The 19,603-nt window shown below is 42.0% G+C and overlaps 1 protein-coding gene across 2 annotated transcripts in view; it reads left to right on the top strand.

Annotated features, from left to right (window-relative positions):
• HACE1 (HECT domain and ankyrin repeat containing E3 ubiquitin protein ligase 1) overlaps positions 18,247 to 19,603 on the top strand; it is a 110,966-nt gene continuing 109,609 nt past the window's right edge. Inside the window, exon 1 of one of the 2 annotated variants that reach the window (XM_021096191.1) lies at positions 18,247 to 18,572. In XM_021096191.1, the coding sequence (XP_020951850.1) occupies positions 18,497 to 18,572 (76 nt within the window). In that variant the 5' untranslated portion in view covers positions 18,247 to 18,496. The remainder of the gene's footprint in view (positions 18,573 to 19,603) is intronic. The other variant, NM_001195340.1, reaches the window with a different exon arrangement.

The raw sequence follows: 19,603 nt of genomic DNA, 5'->3' as shown, positions 1-19,603 counted from the left end.
CTGTGACTTACACCACAGCTCGAGGCAACGCCAGATCCTTAACCCACTGAGCAAGGTCAGGGATCGAACCTGCAACCTCATGGTTCCTAGTCGGATTTGTTAACCACTGAGCCATGATGGGAATTCCTGCCAACTGAATTTTAAACTTCACTGCATTCGAGAGATAGTAATAGTTATGAAAAAGGAATTTACTCCTCTATTTAAGATACTGGAGTTCTTGTTGTGGCTCGGCAGGTTACGAACCTAACTAACATGCATAAGGATTCAGGTTTGTTTGTTTTTTTTTTTTTTTTTGCCTTATGTCATTTCAGGGATGCACCAGAACCCAAGTCCTCATGGATACTAGTCAGGTTCGTTAACCGCTGAGCCATGACAGGAACTCCAAGGATTCAGGTTTGATCCCTGGCCTTGCTCAGTGGGTTAAGGACCCAGCATTGCTGTGAGCTGTGGTGTAGGTCACAGATATGGTTCAGATCCCACGTTGCTGTGGCTGTGGCCCGGCAGCTGCACCTCCGATTTGACCCCTAGCTTGGGAACTTCCATATACTACAGGTGTGGCCCTTAAAAAGCAAAAACAAAAACAAGCAAGCAAACAAACAAACAAACAAAAAACCCCAAAAAACAAACCTATTTCATCTTAGGACTGAATCTGTTGCCTCACTTTTCTAATGACAAGCTTCTGGGACTTCCTGGTGTAGGAAAAAAAAAAAAAGGATGCAATTTTAAAGATAAAAGAAACTGTTTACCATCTATTATTACCACAATCCATGTAGACATGATGAATTGTTAGTCTGAGCTTATAAAATACCTGGCAGTAGTGTTTTACTTCTCTAGTTTTCCCAGAGTCATGGTACCGAGCCAAAATTAGACTTCCAGTCATGGTGGATTCTGCTCTGGTCCTATAATTACATCCTAACATGTAGAGTCTGACAACTTCACTCTGGGTCATCCATGCACTCATGACTGCCTGTCAGTTGTTCTCTGTTACTTTGATTGAGTATACAATTACTGCAATTACAACATAAGAGCACTGACAGGGACATAATCATCTGATTTGCTTAATGGGGGTGATAGCACAAAAGCACCCCATATTATTGACAAGGTCTTAAAAACATTACTTGCTCCCTTAAATCTCAGATTTTTTTTTTCCTCTTGTATTAGCTGTTCCCTGCTCCCAGCTTTTCTGAGATGTGATTGTATAAATTTAAGGTATACAATGTGTTGATTTGATACATTTAGAAATTTTATCAATTACAGTAATAATTGTAATTAATCCTGCTGGCCTAGTGATTAAGGATTCAGCATTGTCACTGCTGAGGCTCAGGTTACTGCTGTGGCTCTGGTTTGATCCCTGGGAGCTCCCACATGCCGAGAATGAGACCCCCCCAAAATTGCAAAATGATTACCACCTCAGTCCTATCACATTGTTACCATTTCTTTTTTCTGATGAGAACATTTAAGATCTAACTCCTAGCAACATTCAAGTATATGATACAATATTATTAGCTATAATCACCATGCTGTACATTAGATCCCTAAACTTGTTATTCTTATAACTGGAATTTGTACTATTTGGCCAATATCTCTCCATTTCCCCCTTCCCCCAACTCCTGGTAACCACCACTCTAACTCTCTGTTTCTCTAAGTTTTTCTTTTTTAGATTCCACAAATAAGTGATATTGTACATTATTAATCTTTCTCAAAACCCAGATATTTGCCTTCATGTAAGTAACATCACTTCATACATCACTGAGGCAGATCTGTGTCCCTTCCATATGTAGGAGCATATTTCCAGAATCAAATCTGTAGTGAGATTTTCATAAAAGGCAATATGTCTTATAGAAGATGGACTACTGTAGAGAAGAGATAGTAGTGCGTATTAAGAATGCTAATTTTAGTTCTGCCATAACTAGCTGTGTAGCTCTGGACAACTCATCTGATGTATTAGATCTCAGTCTCATCTGTCCAATGGAAATTCTTTTCTGTCTCTGGTAATGCTTTTTATTCTACCACCAAATAATTATTGAATATTTAAGGCAATGAGAATATAGAGATAGCAGGACTCTACCCCAAAGAAATCACTTAGTTAGGGAGACAAACAGTAAAATAACCTAACACATGGCAATTAAACTGTAATGTATGTGTGTAGAATAAACAATGGGACCACAGTGGGCTGCCCCTTAAGGAGGGGAGTAGCATGAAGCTGGAAGAAAAAGGAAGAATTAAGCAAGTAAACGAGGTTGGAAGGACATTCCAAGGAAGGGCAACAGCACATGCATAGATGCTATATGTGAGAAAACTATATATTTGGTGAATAAGTATTTTGTCATGATTGGAGTGAGAGTTTCATAAGGCAGAATATTAAAAGAAGATGAAGGTGGGAGTTCCCATCGTGGCGCAGAGGTCAACGAATCCAACTAGGAACCATGAGGTTGCGGGTTCGGTCCCTGCCCTTGCTCAGTGGGTTGACGATCCAGCGTTGCTGTGAGCTGTGGTGTAGGTTGCAGACGCGGCTCAGATCCCGCATTGCTGTGGCTCTGGTGTAGGCCAGTGGCTACAGCTCCAATTGGACCCCTAGCCTGGGAACCTCCACATGCCACGGGAGCGGCCCAAGAAATAGCAAAAAGACAAAAAAAAAAAAAAAAAAAAAAAAAAAAGAAAAAAAAAAAGAAGATGAAGGTGAAAATGGGGCTTTAGAAGGTCCTTCACTGGTCTGAACTGTGTTCTGAATGTGATAAAGACCACCTGATAGACTAAATGGGAATGATCAAATATTAGAAAGACATCTGTGTAATAGGAGTATGGTGTATTGATTTTGGGCGGGGGTGGCCTGGCTCAGGCGAACCAAGTAGGGTACTATAGCAAATATTCAAGGAGTATATCCAAGAGGAAATGAGGAAAGCATAATTGTGGCTGTGTTATTGCCAGTAGAGATAAAAGGATAGCTGCAAGAAATGCCTAGGGGCAGGGGGTGGAGGAAAGGGTAAAGGGGGGTCCTAAAGTACAGACTTCCAATGATAAGATAAATAAGCTTATGTGTAATTTACATCATGGTACTGTTGGCAATACTGTATTCCTTTTTTTTTTTTTTTTTTGTCTTTTTGCCATTTCTTGGGCGGCTCCCTCGGCATATGGAGGTTCCCAGGCTAGGGGTAGAATCGGAGCTTAGCTGTCGGCCTACACCAGAGCCACAGCAACGCGGGATCGGAGCCGCGTCTGCAACCTACACCACAGCTCACGGCAACGCCGGATCGTCAACCCACTGAGCAAGGGCAGGGACTGAACCTGCAATCATGGTTCCTAGTCGGATTCGTTAACCACTGCGCCACGACGGGAACTCCAATACTGTATTCTACAGTTGAAAGTTGCTAAAAGACCTGAAAAGTTCTCATCATGATAAAAAAAAATTGTAGCTAAAGTGACTGAATGTTAACTAAACTTATTGTGGTAATCATTTGGCAATACATAAATATATATCAAATCGACATGTTGTATACTTAAACTAATACCATGTTATATGTTAGTTATACCTCAATAAACATTGGAAGAGGGGAGAAGAAGCACTTAAGAGAGCGTGAGCAGGAGCAGTAGAATTGTGAGACCTATTAGGTATAAAAATAAACAGTTCAAAGATGATGCCATGATTTCCAGCTTATGCATTTGGATGAATGTAGATCTGAGATGGAAGACTGAGATAAATAATATAGATAGACTAGCAAGACAGTGGATTTTTGTTTTATTTGTGGCTGCCTCTCATTAGAACTCCATTCTTTTTCGGAGGACAACTCTCTCTAAGCCTTAGCCACAGTCAGAGCCCACCTCCCACCATAGTAGTTAAGTACAAGTTCTGCTGTGGCATGCAGTGTTTGTGTCAGCAGCTAATAGTTGATAGCAGCTATGTAGCTGTGGTACCTGGCATTCATTAACAGTCACATCAAACTCTTTCTGTGGAGTGATCCTGATTGGAACCCTGGCTGCTGTCCAGATCCCCTTGGATCTGCCTCGTTCCCAAGTCTGGATATATACTTCCTAATGACTCCTCTTCAGCTTGAGTCAGCCAAGTAAGTTTCTGATGCTTACCTGGCTAGGTATCAAATCTATTAAGGTAATAGGTATCAAATCTATTAAGCTCTTTGATAGATACTAGCAAATTTAGAAGGTAAGACACTGTAGGGCTGTAGAGAAAATATTTTTTATGTTTCTATCCAGCTAGGACTTTCTGAATAAATGTTATTGGAATTTGGTTCTAGCAAGCCCTTAAAGGTGACTTAGGACTAATTGGATAATAAGAGAGTTCTGGAGAGATTTACCTCAGAGAGGCCAGTGTGTAGAGTTGGGTTGGGGGGAAGGTGTGAAAGCCAGGACCCTGGAGGCATCCTGGGTTATAAAACTGAAGGCAATTGTTTTATCTTTCCCATGGGAGATTTAGGAGAATCCAGGATCCTTTCCATCCCACCTCTGAGGAGACTCTCTGTAGGGAAGGGGACAGCTACCTTGTTCTTTTATGGAAATGTCCTGATTCTTGTTAGTGACAGTAGGGTGGTAGCAGGGGGAGGATTCCTTTCCTACAATACAATATCTATATTTGTAGAGTAATATCTGGCTTTTCTTGTATCAGCCCAGTAACTAGCCCAGGGGAAGACTGGGAAGGGGGGGGATGGGAATCACAAGGTGGTTATTTGCCTTTAAGTGAATAATAGCTGTCTCTGCTCCAGAAACCTTGTGTGTGTGTGTGTGTGTGTGTGTGTGTGTTCAAGGTAATATTAACAAACATGACAAGAGAGAGAAATAAATACTCAATATGTTCATGTACCTTGGAGACATCAATGGACTGAAAGTAGCAGTTTTCAGGAGGTCATAGAGGAAGAACAAGGGGACTAAGAATTTGAAGTAGTGGCACTAAGAACTTAGATCAAAGTTGCATTAAGAAAAAAGTTGTGCTAGTAGAGAACCGATGTTGAGAAACAGGAGCAAAGAACATAGGTCTCAACACCTGGAGAAACACATCCTCGGGGACAGCAAATTCTCAAAAACCATCAGATCTCATCAGAAATAATTGTAGTTCAAGCTACCACCATCCTCTTCTGAATTGTTCCAATAATTTCCTAGACCTTCTAGTTTGCAATTTTACACTCCTACAATGTGCTCTCTACTTGGTAGCTAGGGAAATAGTTTAAAAATACGCATTAGATTACATCACTCTTTTTTTGGTTACTTTGGTGGTTCTTTACACTATGATCTCTTACCTCATTTCTCAAGCTCACTGTATTCGTTTACCCTTTGTGCTGTTCCTCAAACAACTCAAGCTCCCATTTCATGACCTTTGTACTTGTGGTTTCTTCTTTTTGCTGCAGTATTTTAAAGTATCTAATATTTATTTTTATTTTCATATCTTAAGTTTTCTCTACTTGAATATTAACCCAGGGATATTGACAGTCTGGCTCACGGCTATGTCCCCAGTAACTAGAGCAGTGCCTGGAATGGAATAGGTGCACAATAATACGTGTTTAGTGAATTAAAATGTGCATGTCTTTTTTTTTTTTGGCCATCCCTGCAGAAGTTCCTGGGTCAGGGACTGAACCCCTACCACAGAAGTAACCCAAGCCACACCAGCAGGAACACTGGATCCTTAACCTGCTGAGCCACAAGGGAACTCCAAAACGTGCATGTTTTAATCTGTTTTCTGCCAAGTATTTCATCTCTTCCTCAACTCCACCATCAGCTCTCACTTGTTATTTTCTTAAAGACAAGGACAGCACCTTATATTTAATTAGTGTCTCCTTCAGCATGAAGTGCAAGGCTCTGCCCTTTTACCATCTGTTGAACACACGATGAAATGGAGATTTGGAGAAATAAAGAGATGTCAGAAGGATGAAAGGCTTTCTTTTAGCCTTACAGTCTGATGATAACTTCCCAAAATATTTAAAGTTATAATCAACTCAATTATAAAAAGCTGTTCAGAAAAGAATAGCTAGTATAGTATCTATTCTATAATGATAATAGAATAGCTGTTAATAGAATAATGCTAGCCTACATGGCACTTCTCTGAGCGTCACTGTAAGTAGTACATAGCCATGTGGGTTCCTCAATGAGAATCAGACCCTTTCCCACCCTCAGTGCTCCTGGGAACAACCCCTTCCAGAAATGAGATGGTCAGAGCCATCTAATTCTCTAACAGAAAGCTGAGTCTGAGCACAGGAGTGCAGATGATTTCTCTCAACCACTTGACTATTTCTCAGGGATCCAGTCTAGAGCTCCTGCTTTCCCTCTCATCTGCCTTGTGCCCTAATCCCCCCACCAAACCTCTCTCCATATGATCCAGGAAGTATAACTGAAATTCAAACAAATTCTGTGTTGAAATTCAGAGAGAAAGAAACAAAATATTTTGTATAGATTATTTAGGAAGATGAAAAGATAGCTCTCTCTCCAACTGAGGTTTTTTTTTTTTTTTTTTTTTTTTTTAAGGGTGCACCTGCAACATATGGAAGTTCCTAGGCCAGGAGTCAAGTTATTACTGTAGCTGCCAGTCTACACTACAGCCACAGCAATGCAGGATCCAAGCTGCCTCTGTGACCTACATACACCACAGCTCATGGCAACACCAAATCCTTAACCCACTGAGCAAAGCCATCCTTATCCTCATGGATATTAGTCGGGTTCATTACTGCTAAGCCACCGCAGGAATTCCATCTCTCCAACTAAGTTAATGTTCATCTAAGAAAGTACCATTAAGCATCAAAGATTTGCTATGTCTATGTATTTGCATTCCCAGGTGTCCACATTTTTAGATAATTGTGAAGAAAACATAGATCCAACCATCTTTATTGTTTTCTCGGTGTGGATCTCCATATGAAGTGAAGCCCCATCTTTGTGAATGCTATAGGCACACTAAGTCATAAATGTAATTTGGAGAACCAGAGCCCTGAACGTTGAAATGTAGGGGTTAAACTAGAACTGTGGGATTGGGTAGGAAGCAGGTTGGGGCACAGAAGTCAATGGTTAATCAGGTAGAACTAAGGTTAAATAAGGACTTTGGAGTCATGGTATGTGTCCAGGTGAAATAAAGCTGTAAGGAAACTGCTCTCCCTTGATAGCATGACGTCCACCATGTCCAAGGCTCAGAGTAGAGGAACTGACCAAGTATTCTTTTTTTTTATTTTTTAAAGTTTTATTTATTTATTTATTTTTGTCTTTTTGCCTTTTCTAGGGCCGTGACTGGCATATGGAGGTTCCCAGGCTAGGGGTCTAATCAGAGCTGTAGCTGCCAGCCTACGCCAGAGCCACAGCAACACGGGATCCGAGCTGCATCTGTGACCTACACCACAGCTCACGGCAACGCCAGATCTTTAACCCACTGAGCAAGGCCAGGGATCAAACCCACAACCTCATGGTTCCTAGTCTGATTCGTTGACCACTGCACCACGATGGGAACTCCCATGACCAAGTATTCTTGACCCTGTCCCAGATGGCTAATTTAGGTCAAGAGAATGGTGAGGAGGCACAGTCCTCCACAAGAGTTATTACAAAGAGTAGAGGGGACAGCAAATTCTGTTAGATCAGTTCAGCTTAATTTTAAAAAATTATTATTATTATTACTATTATTTCCTGTCTAGGGCTGCACCCGAGGCCCACAGAAGTTCCCAGGCTAGGGGTCGAATTGGAGATGCAGCTGCCAGCCTACACCACAGCCACAGCAACACCAGATCCAAACCACATCTTCAACGTACGCCACAGCTTGTGGAAATGCTGGATCCTTAATCCACTGAGCAAGACCAGGGATCGAACCTGCATCCTCATGAATACTAGTCAGATTCATAATCCACTGAGCCACAATGGGAGCTCTAGCTTTCTTTTTTTTAAAGCAACAAGTGCTAAGACATTCAATTAGTCAAAGGTTCCTGGGAGTACGGTAGTGCTAAAAATGATGAAGAATTCAGGAGATAAATTCAAGGCTAGTAATATAAGCAAAAGAAGCATAAAAAAATTAAAAGAATATTTTTGAAGAATAGATAGCTAAGATTTACCAAAATAAGGATGTTTTTTTACCAGACACAGTCTTGTAGAGTTGAATAAATAAGTCCACATCCTCTGTATTGGCCAAATCATTTTTTATCTCTCAGCTTCTACCTTTTAGGGAACTACATCTCTCATGCACATGGTTTTTTTTTTTTTAGGGCCACACTTGTGACATATGGAAGTTTCCAGGCTAGGGGTCGAAACAGAGCTACAGCTGCCAGCCTACATCACAGCCACAGTGATGCCAGATCCAAGCTGCATCTGTAAGCTACACTGTGGCTTATAGCAACACGGGATCCTTAACTCACTAAACAAGGCCAGAGATTGAACCCACACCCTCATGGATACTAGTCAGATTCATCTCTGCTGAGCCACAACAGGAACTCCTGAGAATAGCCTATTTAAATTCTTCAACTCTGCACCTTGATCCAAGAATGGGCCTTCAAGAAAAGTTGTAAGGGAGTTCCGTGGTGGCTCAGTGGGTTAAGAATCCAGTATTGTTGCTGCTGTGGCCAGAGTTTTATCCCTGTTCCAGGAACCTGCACATACCACAGGCGCAGCAGAAACAAAAAAGCTGTAAGATATGAGACCATGTTTCCCATTATGAAATGCAGAATGGAATAAGTGAAATAAGACAGATACTGTAATTACCCACATTTTGCAAATATGAAAATGGAGGTTTCTAGCAGTTAAGGAAGTTAGTAGGGGAGTTCCTGTCGTGGCTAGGCAGTTAATGAACCCAACTAGCATCCACAAGGAGGCGGGTTCAATCCCTGGCTTTGCTCAGTGGGTTAAGGATCTGGAGTTGCCATGAGCTGTGGTGTAGGTTGCAGACATGGCTCAGATCCTGCATTGCTGTGGCTGTGGTGTAGGCCGGCGGCTACAACTCTGATTGGACCTCTAGCCTGGGAACCTCCACATGCCACAGGTGTGGCCCTAAAAAGCCAAAAAAAGAAGGCAAAAAAAAAAAAAAGTTAGTGGGGAAAGGAAGTTACTAGGGATAGATCCAGGAATACTTTTTATTTTTTATTTTTTATGGCCACACCATGACATATAGAAGTTCCTGGGCCAGGGATCAAATCCGAGAGCCAGAGCTGTGACCTCACCACAGCTTTGGCAACACTGGATCTGTAACCTACTGTGCTGGTTGGTATCAAACCTATGCCACTACAGAAACAACACTGGATCCTTAACCTGCTTTGCCCCATGGGAACTTCTAGGAATTCTAATCATAGCTTGTTTTCCTCTGAAACAAATCCTGGTTGTAGTAAGCACTCCACAAATGCAAGCAATTATTATAACAAGACTGGAAAGATTGAGGACAGATTATATCAGGCTTTGAATAGCATTTTTAGAAGCTTAGACTTTAAATTATGGAGAATGGTATCACTTGTATAATTATGAGGCAGGAAGTGAAATGTTTCAAATTGTTCTTTAAGGTGATAATTCTAGGAGTTCCCTTGTGGCACAGTGAGTTAAGGACCTGACATTGTTACTGCAGTGGCTTGGGTTGCTGCTGTGGTGTAGGTTTGACACCCCCACCAAAAGAAAGAAGATAATGGACTGGAAACCTTAAAAAAGATATCCTACTCCAGAAGAAAAAGAGGAGGACACATCAAGAGGTAGGAGGGGCGATTTCATGATATATACCTCCTGGGTGGGAAGCCCCACAGACTGGAAACTAATTGGTTCACAGAGACTCATCTACAGGAGTGAGAGTTCTGAGCCCCACATCAAACTCTCACGTGTGGGGATCTGGCACTGGAGAAAGGGCCCCTGGAGCATTTGGCATTGAAGGTCACTGGGGCTTGTGTGCAGGACCTCCATGGGACTGGGGGAAATGGAGACCCCATTCTTAAAAGGTGCACACAGACTTTCACGTGCACTGGGTCCCAGGGTAAAGCAAAGTCTCCTTAGGAATCTGGGTCAAACCTGACTGCAATTCTTGGAGGACATCCTGGGAAAACAGGGGTGAATGTGTCTTGTTGTGAGGGAAGGACATTGAAAGCAAAGCTCTTGGGAATATTCAGCAGCCATGCTTTTCTCTGGAGGTGGCCATTTTGGGAAAATCTGGCCCCACCCCCATCAGTCAGTGTTGAGAAGCCCCAGGGCAAACAACAATCCAGGTGGGATCACAGCCCCACCCCTCAGTATACAGGCTACCTAAAGACCCCTCAGGCACACAGCTGCCTCTAATCCCATCCAGAGACTAAGACCCACCCACCAGAGGAATTGGAATTGGCTCCACCTACCAGGGGGCAGGCATCAGCCCCTCCCATCAGGAAGCCTACAGCAAGCCTCCATAACCGACCTCAGCCACAAGGGGGGCAGACACCAGAAGGAAGAGAGGCTACAACTCTATCATCTGTAAAAAGGTCACCACATCAAAAACCTATAAAAATGAAAAGACAGAGAACTATAACTCAGATGAGGGAGAAAGGAAAACCCCCAAAAAATCAGCTGAGCAATGAGGAGATTCTCAGCCTCCAGGAAAAAGACTTTAGACTGTTGATGCTGAAGATGATGCAAGATATTGGAAAAAAACTGGAGGCAAAGATGGATAAATTACAGGAAACACTGACAAAGAGATACAAGATATAAAACTTAAACAAGAAGAGATGAAAAATACAATAACTGAAATAAAAAATTCACTAGAAGCAGCTAACAGCAGAATACAGGAGGCAGGAGAATGAAAAGCGAGGTGGAGGACCGATTAGTAGAAATTACGGATGCGGAACAGAAAAGAGAAAAAAGATTGAAAACAAATGAAGAGAGTCTCAGAGAACTCTGGGACAACGTTAAATGCACAAACACCCCTATTATAGGGGTGCCAGAAGGAGGAGAGAGAGAGAAGGGGACAAAAAAAATATTCCAAGAGATAATAGCCAAAAACTTCCCTAACATGGGAAAGGAATCACTCACACAAATCCAGGAAGCACAACGAGTACCATATAAAATAAACCCAAGGAGGAACACACCGAGACACATATTAATCCAACTGACCAAAATTAAAGACAAAGAGAAAATCTTGAAAGCAGCTAGGGAAAAGAAACAAATAACATACAAGGGAACTCCAATAAGGTTATTGGCAGATTTCTCAGCTGAAACTCTGCAGGGCAGAAGGGAGTGGCATGATATACTTAACATGATGAAAGGAAAAAACCTCCAACCAAGATTACTCTACCCAGCAAGGCTCTCATTTAGATTTGAAGGAGAAATAAAAACCTTCAAGATAAGCAAAAGCTGAGAGAATTCAGCAACACTAAACCAGCCTTACAACATATACTAAAGGAACTTCTCTAGGCAGAAAAGAACAAGAGAAGAAAGAAAGAAAAAAGAGCAACAAAAACAAATCCAAAGCAATTAATAAAATGTCAATAAGAACATACACATCAATAATTACCTTAAATGTTAATGGACTAAATGCCCCAACCAAAAGACATAGACTGGCTGAATGGATACAAAAACAAGACCCATATATGATGCTGTCTTCAAGAGATCCACTTTCTTCAAGAGACCCACTTCACTTCTAGGGACACATACAAATTGAAAGTGAATGGATGGAAGAAAATATTTCATGCAAATGGGGATCAAAAGAAAGCTGTAGTAGCAATATTCATATCAGACAAAATAGACTTTAAAATGAAGAATATTTTAAGGGACAAAGAAGGTCATTACATAATGATCAAAGGATCATTGCAAGAAGAAGACATAACAATTTTAAATATCTATGCACCCAACATAGGTTCACCACAATATATAAGACAAATGTTAACAACCTTAAAAGGACAAATCGACAATAACACAATAATAGTGGGGGATTTTCACACCCCACTTACAACAATGGACAGATCATCCAGACAGAAATCAATAAGGAAACACAGGCCATGAATGAAGCATTAAACCAGATGGACTTAATAGATATTTATAGGACATTTCATCCAAAAGCAACAGAATACACATTCTTCCCAAGTGCACATGGAACATTCTCTAAGATTGATCACATCCTGGGCTACAAATCCAACCTTGGTAAGTTCAGGAAAATTGAAATCATATCAAGCATCTTTTCCAACCACAATGCTATACGATTAGAAATCAACAAGAAAAAAACTGCAAAAAACACAAACACTTAGAGACTAAACAACATGCTACTAAACAACCAATGGATCACTGAAGAAATCAAAGAGGAAATTAAAAAATACCTAGCAGCAAATGACAGCGAAGATACGACACTCCAAAACCTATGGGATGCAGCAAAAGCCATTCTAAGAGAAAAGTTTATAGCAATACGAGCCCACCACAGGAAACAAGAAAAAGCTCAAATAAATAAGCTAACTTTACATCTAAAGCAGCTCGAGAGAGAACAGACAAGACCTAAAGTTAGTAGAAGGAAAGAAATCATAAAGATCAGAGCAGAAATCAACGAAATAGAAACAAAGAAAACCATAGAAAAGATCAATGAAACGAAAAGCTGGTTCTTTGAAAAGATCAACAAAATTGATAAACCCTTAGCCAGACTTATCAAGCAAAAAAGAGAGAGGACTCAAATCAATAAAATGAGAAATGAAAAAGGAGAAGTAACAACGGACATCACAGAAATACAAAGGATCATAAGAGACTACTACATGCATCTATATGCCAATAAAACAGAAAACTTAGAAGAAATGGACACATTCTTAGAAAAGTATGATCTTCCAAGACTAAACCAAGACGAAATAGAAATGATGAATGGACCAATCACAAGTACTGATTAACAAACTTCCAACAAACAAAAGTCCAGGACCAGATGGCTTCACAGGTGAATTGTATCAAACATTTGGAGAAGGGCTAACACCTACCCTTCTGAAACTATTTCAAAAAATTGCAGAGGAAGGGATACTCCCCAACTCATTCTATGAGGCCACCATCACCCCGATACCAAAACCAGACAAAGATACCACAAAAAAAGAAAACTACAGGCCAATTTCACTAATGAACATCGATGTAAAAATCCTCAACAAAATACTAGCAACTGAATCCAACAATACATTAAAAGGATTGTACATCATGATCAAGTGGGATTTATCCCAGGGATACAAGGATTCTTCAATATCCGCAAATCCATTAGTGTGATACACTACATTAGCCAACTGAAAAATAAAAACCATATGATCCTCTCAGTAGATGTGGAAAAAGCCTTTGACAAAATCCAACACCCATTAAAAAAAAAAAAAAAAAAAAAAAAAAAGGATAACTCTGTCAGAGATCAGAGAGAGTTCTAATGGTGCCTCTCGGGGTCCTTGAGCCATCCTGTTGTATTAACACATTTTTTTATTTAACATACAGTAGCTGATGTCACATGATTTGGAGTTAGAGATACAGAATATGCAACTTTTGAACAATCTTTTTCCTCTCAAAAGAACTTACTTCTGACTACCATTAACTGTAGTCTTTTTTTTTTTTGGCTGTGCCTATGGCATGGGGAAGTTTCCTGGCCATCCAACCTGTGCCATAGCAGTGACAATGCTGTTTTTTGACCACAAGATCACCAGGGAACTCCTGTCCTTTTGTAAGGTGCTTTAAAGGAAAGTGTATACATTTTTTTTTTTTTTTTAGGGCTGCACCTGTGGCATATGGAGATTCCCAGGCTAGGGGGTAAAACCGGAGCTGTAACTGCCAGCAACACAGGATCTGAGCCACGTCTGGGACCAACACCACAGCTCATGGCAATGCCAGACCCTTAACCCACTGAGCAAGGCCAGGGATCAAACCCTCATCCTCATGGATGCTAATTGGGTTTGTTAACATTGAGCCGTGATGGGAACTCCATGTATTCCTTCTTTATTAGATGAGTGTTCCTCACATTGTCCTGATGATACTTGTAGTTGAATGTTTTGGATCTTCTATCTCCCTACCCATCTTTTCCTCCTAGCTCTATCAGTTGCAGAAAGGTGTTACAAATCTACCACTGTTGATCCTGGGACTTATTCTTATAATTCTGCCAAGTGCAGATTTATTTTCAGTCTATGTTATTAGGTATAAATTCAAGGACTATTATAAACTTCTTGGTGACTCTTTGACTCTAGCAAGGGTTTTTTTTTTTTTTTTTTTTTTTTTTTTTTTTTAAGGGCTGCACTTGCGGCATTTGGAAGTTCCCAGGCAAGGGGTCCAATAGGAGCTGTCTATGCCACAGCCACAGCAATGCCAGATCCGACACCGTTCTTCAACCTCCACTATAGCTCATGGCAACACCAGTCCTTAACCCACTGAGCGAGGCCAGGTATTAAACCTGCATCCTCATGGATAGTAGTCGGATTTGTTACCACTGAGCCACAACGGGAACCCCGATTCTGAAAATGTTTTTGTTTTAGAGTTTATTTTGGTGATATTAATATTGTTTGTGTTGGTCCTTTTATTTTTCTGCTTGACGGGTGTTTTGGATAAGATTAACCTTTGCAGGGGAAGAAGAATTTTCCTCTTTTTCATTCTATGTTCTTTGGTTGGTCTAATGCTTAATTTGGTATAAGATAAATTAACAGCAGAAAAGCAAATTTTCTGTACTTACCGAAACCCCTTAAAAATATGCGACCTAAGGGTAAGTCTGACAATTTAGGCTTATATGCCATCCTGAGCTAAGGAATGGGATGCGGGCTTGCAGCTTGAAGGGAAGGGGAGTAATTTGTAGGAAGATAGGAAGAGCAGAAGTTTGGTAATTAGATGTTTGTCCTGCCATACCTATAGGTCATTCAGATAAAACATCTTTTCTGGAAATAGTTCTCTTTCTGAGCCAGGCCCCCCATGTAAATTCTTTTAGGAGGCCTTCCTACTGTGATGCAATGGGTTAAGTATCTGACTGCTGCTGTGGAGGCTCAGGTTTGATTCCCCCACCCAGCACAGTGGGTTAAGGATCCAGTGTTGCCTTAGCTGTGGCATAGTTTGCTGTTGAGGCTCGGATTCAGTTCTTGGCCTAGGAACTTCCATATGCCATGGGTGCAGCCTTCAGAAAAAATAAATAAATAAAAATTAAAAAAATGAATTCTTTTAGGTAGTTGAGGGAGAGGTCAAAGTTTTTCTTGAATCTTCTGGGTCCTAACTGCCTACAGCTCCAAACAATTCTCATGCCAAAATAGCGCATTTTGGGGCAACCTATTCTTTTCTCCTTCACATTTAAATCAGTGAACTTAAAGCAGATTTCCTTCCACAGTGAGGTTGAGCTTCATCCAATAATTTGAAGGACAAAATAGAATAAAAAGACCGGTAAGAGGAAATTCTTCAGCATACTGCTTTCAGAATTTATCTGCTCTGTCCATTATTTTGGGGGTCCAGCCTGCTGGCCCCACTGAGTATTTTGAAGTAGACAGCCAACGTAATCACATGAACCAATTCCTTGTGATAGATCTCTTTTTATATACATGTATGTATGTCTACACATACACATATACACACACATCCTATTGATTCTGTTTCTCTGAAGAACCCTGACCAGTACATAACACTATCAGATTTTTTTGTTAATATATATTAGATATATCTTCTTTCCCCATGTCCTTGTGCAAATGGTAGTCTCTTGGAAAGAGTAAATTGTTGTTTTCACTTTTCATCTAATCTGAGATTTCTGTTTTTTAACCACAGTTTACTCTGTTTATATCATCTCTGAGTATGGCCAAGGATGTATTTGGAGTTATTTCTACCAACTTATTTTTGTTTTGTTGTTACCATGGTTGATCTTTGCTTTTTTTTCCCCCTGCTCTCTTCCTTTTATTGAATTGTTTTCTTCTTTTAAATGGAGAAATTTAAGCAAGCTTGGGTATCTCTAATAAAATCAATTTTAAGGAAGAAAATACATTCAGAAATAGGAAAAAAAAAAGGTAAAGCTTAGAAAAAAGAAAGTTAAAGCTGGGTCACAGAAATCACAGAATAATCTGGATTATTATAAGTGAAAACCTCTGTGCTGGTTTTTTGTTTGTTTGTTTGTTTGTTTTTCAGCTGCACCTGCTGCATGTGGGAGTTCCCTGGACAAGGGACTGAACCAGCCCTTCAGTTGCCACTTTTGCCACAGCTGCGGTAATGCTGGATCCTTAACCTGCTGCACCACAGGGGAACTTCCCAAAGCTCTATAGTGTAATTTATGATACAAAATATCCTTTTAAAGCTTTCATTAGATATTCTTGGTGTTGGCTTCCAAAGGGCAAGTGAGAATCTTCAATTCTTCAGCTGTGATATATGAAGTTATTTGGGGAGTTGCCTTGTGGTGCAGCAGGTTAGTGATCTGACATTGTCACTGCTGTGGCATAGGTTGGATCCTGACCCAGGAACTTCTGCATGCTTTGGGCAAGGCCAAAGGGGAAAAAAAAGCTATTTAGTTTATTTTCCTCATGGGCAGCTTCCTTCTTGTAATAAACTGCCATGTCCAATACGGTAGCCACTGGGCACATGTGGCTATTTAAATTAAATTAATTAATTATAATAATTACACTTAAGTACATATATAAAATCTAGTTGCATGAGTCACATTTCAAGCTCTAGGTGGCCCCATTTGATTAGTGGCTGCTAATTCTAGAGAGTGCAGATTATAGAACATTTCTGTCATTGTAGAAAGTTCTATTGGACAGAATGTGATAAGCCTATGGTGGTATCACAGTTTCATACACCTTGGAGCAGAGCTATTTCAGAGACTGCATCAGGTTGCAAAATTTAGAAGTGACAATCTACAGTAGCATTCTGTAACATTCTTTCAACATCTTCTGTTCCTGTGGTGAATAGTGACCAGCACAGGGAGTGATGCTCACCACAGTTATTGGGGGTTCTTGCTCTGCACGTAAACTCCAGGCTTGGTGCCCACAGGACATCGGAAAAGATTTACATGGAACAACAGCTTAAGGAATAGCAGTGATAGCAGAGGCTGAGAAGCTAACTTCTGTATAGCAGTGGGGACTTTCTGAATGGTATGGGGAAGCCAGGAAAGGCTTTCTAGGTAAAGACAGGTAGCAAAGAGTTGGACATGGCCTGGCCCATAGTATTTGGCATTCTTTTGAAGTTTGAGAGTCTCCACCTTGCTGCTGGACTGGTTTAGGTTTTATCTGAACCAACTAGTTAGGAGGTCTGCCCTGAGCTTGTTGCATCACTGGCACAAATGACAGATGATGCAGGTTGGAACTGGTTCAGGATGGCACTGGCAGGGAACACCCATGCCAGCCACCATCTGCCCCTAGTATCCTGGAAGGGCAGGTGAGAGTCTCTTCTTCTGGGCCAGCCAATATATATCACCAGCATATATGTGCTCATTCACTGCAGGAACAGCTTTGCCTGAGAAAGACCAAACTCTTTGGTTCTCTCTTACTCCAGAATCATCTTGGCACTGGTTATATGTGAGAAGAGAAAATTCCTCCCTTTTCATTGTCAGTGGTGTTAAGTAGGCTCATAGTCACCTGGATTGGATTAATTCTTTCATGTTTCGGCTGCTTCAAATTTGCTTTTGCCTAGCTTGTGCTCAACTTGTGGGTAGAACTGACAAGCATGATTTTCCCCCACTGATTTCCTCATAATTCATTTCTTCCACACGTTGTTGGTGTTTGTCAAAGTGGTTTTGCTACTCACAAAACCAGTCTTTGGGTTTCCTACTGGGATCCGTCATCACCTTGACACTTGAGCATTGTACCAAATAAACTTAAATTTTCTTTCAGGATGTCATCATCTATAACTTCCCCCAAGTTTCCATTTTGTGTCAGGTGTCCTAGTAAGTACGGGAATACAGGCACAAGACAGAGCGAGGCTTTGCCCTCAGGAAATCTCCCAACAGGGGGGACAAGTAATTAAGCTACGGTTACTTGCAATGAAGGGAAATGTGTATTCTGCGTTTGGATTTGTTTGACTTTATCATTCTTTAAATTTGACATATGGAAATACAATGTTTCAACAGTGCACTTATCTGGAAAAAAAACTGCCAAAACTGTAATGACTGCTAATAGATTTAAGAACAAATGTGCAACCCCCCAACTGGCTGTACAGGGGGAGTGACAGAATTGAACGGAGTTGTTCTACAGCTGTGCGCAGCAGGTATGGGAACACCCAAGACTCCTCTCCAGGAACTTGCGGGTACGCCCAGTACGAGTACGGCTTCACGCACACACCGCCCTACCGCGCCGTGTGCATGGCAGGGGCGAGGAGCCACGGGCGCACCCAGGGTGGCTCCGCCCCTAGCGCGGGGCTCCGCCGGCTCGGAACTACAGTTCCCAGAAGGCTGCGCGACGCCAGAAGGGAAGCGGCGGCGGCTGCAGGAAGGGCGCGAGCCGTGGCTACGCGGCCGGTGTCCCTTCGGTGGTCTGTCCGACAGCCTCCGGCCCCCTGACGGAGGACGCGGCCCCGAGCTGCCCCCGAAGCCCTGGCCGCTGGCGGGGGAGATCTGGCGTCTCAGCCCGCAGGACTGGCTCGAGGCGAGATGTAGGGCGCTGGGCGCGGAGGCCGCGGGCGCGGCAGGGGGAGCGCGGAGGGCGCGCCGAGGATGGAGAGAGCGATGGAGCAGCTCAACCGCTTGACGCGCTCTCTGCGCCGCGCGCGCACCGTGGAGCTGCCAGACGGTGAGCTGGGAGCCGGGTTGGGGGTGCTGGGGGCGGGGCTCGGCGAGGTCGGGTGGGAGAACTCGGCAATAGCTGAGCAAACGCCCACACACACTTTCCTGGGTAGGGAGGGGCGGGGCTGGGAACCCCGGCCACCCCTCGCCCGCAGCTCCCGCCGGGAGCAGTTGGAAGTTTGCAGGAGGGGCACGGGCCGGGAGGGTCCTGCTGCTGAAAGAACGAGATCAGACAGAATCTCCCCAGACTATGGATTAGGGGTTTTGGCGTAGGAGCAGAACTATCGCCGGGATGGCGGAGACCCGGATTCAGAAAACATTACTCTTGTGGGTCATTTTACAATCGCTGGCTGCTGGGGATAGAGAGATGCTCCCGGAAAGTATTGTTTACTTTAAAAGGCTGATAGGGAATTAAGCAGTCTTTTCTTTTCTAAAATTAGAGCACTATTGTATTTTGACAATGGACAGGTAAATAAAAGGGTGTCAAATATCGAATGTGTACTTGAGGTACTGTGTGTTTATATGCATATATACTTTTCTTTAACAAGCATGTTTGCCTTAATCATTTATTTATCAGACAGGTGGGGGCTGGGGAGCTTCTACAAAGAGGAGGAAGGCATGATCCCTGTAGTTTAGGAACTTTTGTTCGGGGTGCCAGGGTTGCTTCAGGACAAAACACTGGCAATAAAAGAGGTGGGAAAGAAAGCCGTTTTATTAGCAGCCTCATGAATTCAGAGGGTTTAGTGGCAGTGGGAGATGGCAGTGCTGCCTCTAAGAAGCTTTTGATTGTGTACCCTAGTGAGAGTAGGGGTAGGGGTTATGGCTGGTGATTTTTTTTTTTAAATGCATTGTATTAGTTTATTTTATATCATTTTCCCCGAAACTTTCTTGGAATGGCTACTGTGAAGTGGTTTGTAGGTTAGGAAAGAACACCTTGGCAGAGAGTCATCCCAGAAATGTGGGACTGGGGACTTTGGAGATAATTTTCTTGAAGAAAAATTTCCTTGCTCTCTACCTAGGATTCAGAACAGGATGATT

The sequence above is a fragment of the Sus scrofa genome, chromosome 1, assembly GCF_000003025.6.
Source record: "Sus scrofa isolate TJ Tabasco breed Duroc chromosome 1, Sscrofa11.1, whole genome shotgun sequence".
NCBI classification, from domain to species: domain Eukaryota; kingdom Metazoa; phylum Chordata; class Mammalia; order Artiodactyla; family Suidae; genus Sus; species Sus scrofa.
Note: the sequence above shows the minus strand (reverse complement) of the source record. Positions and strands in the feature narration are given on the sequence as shown.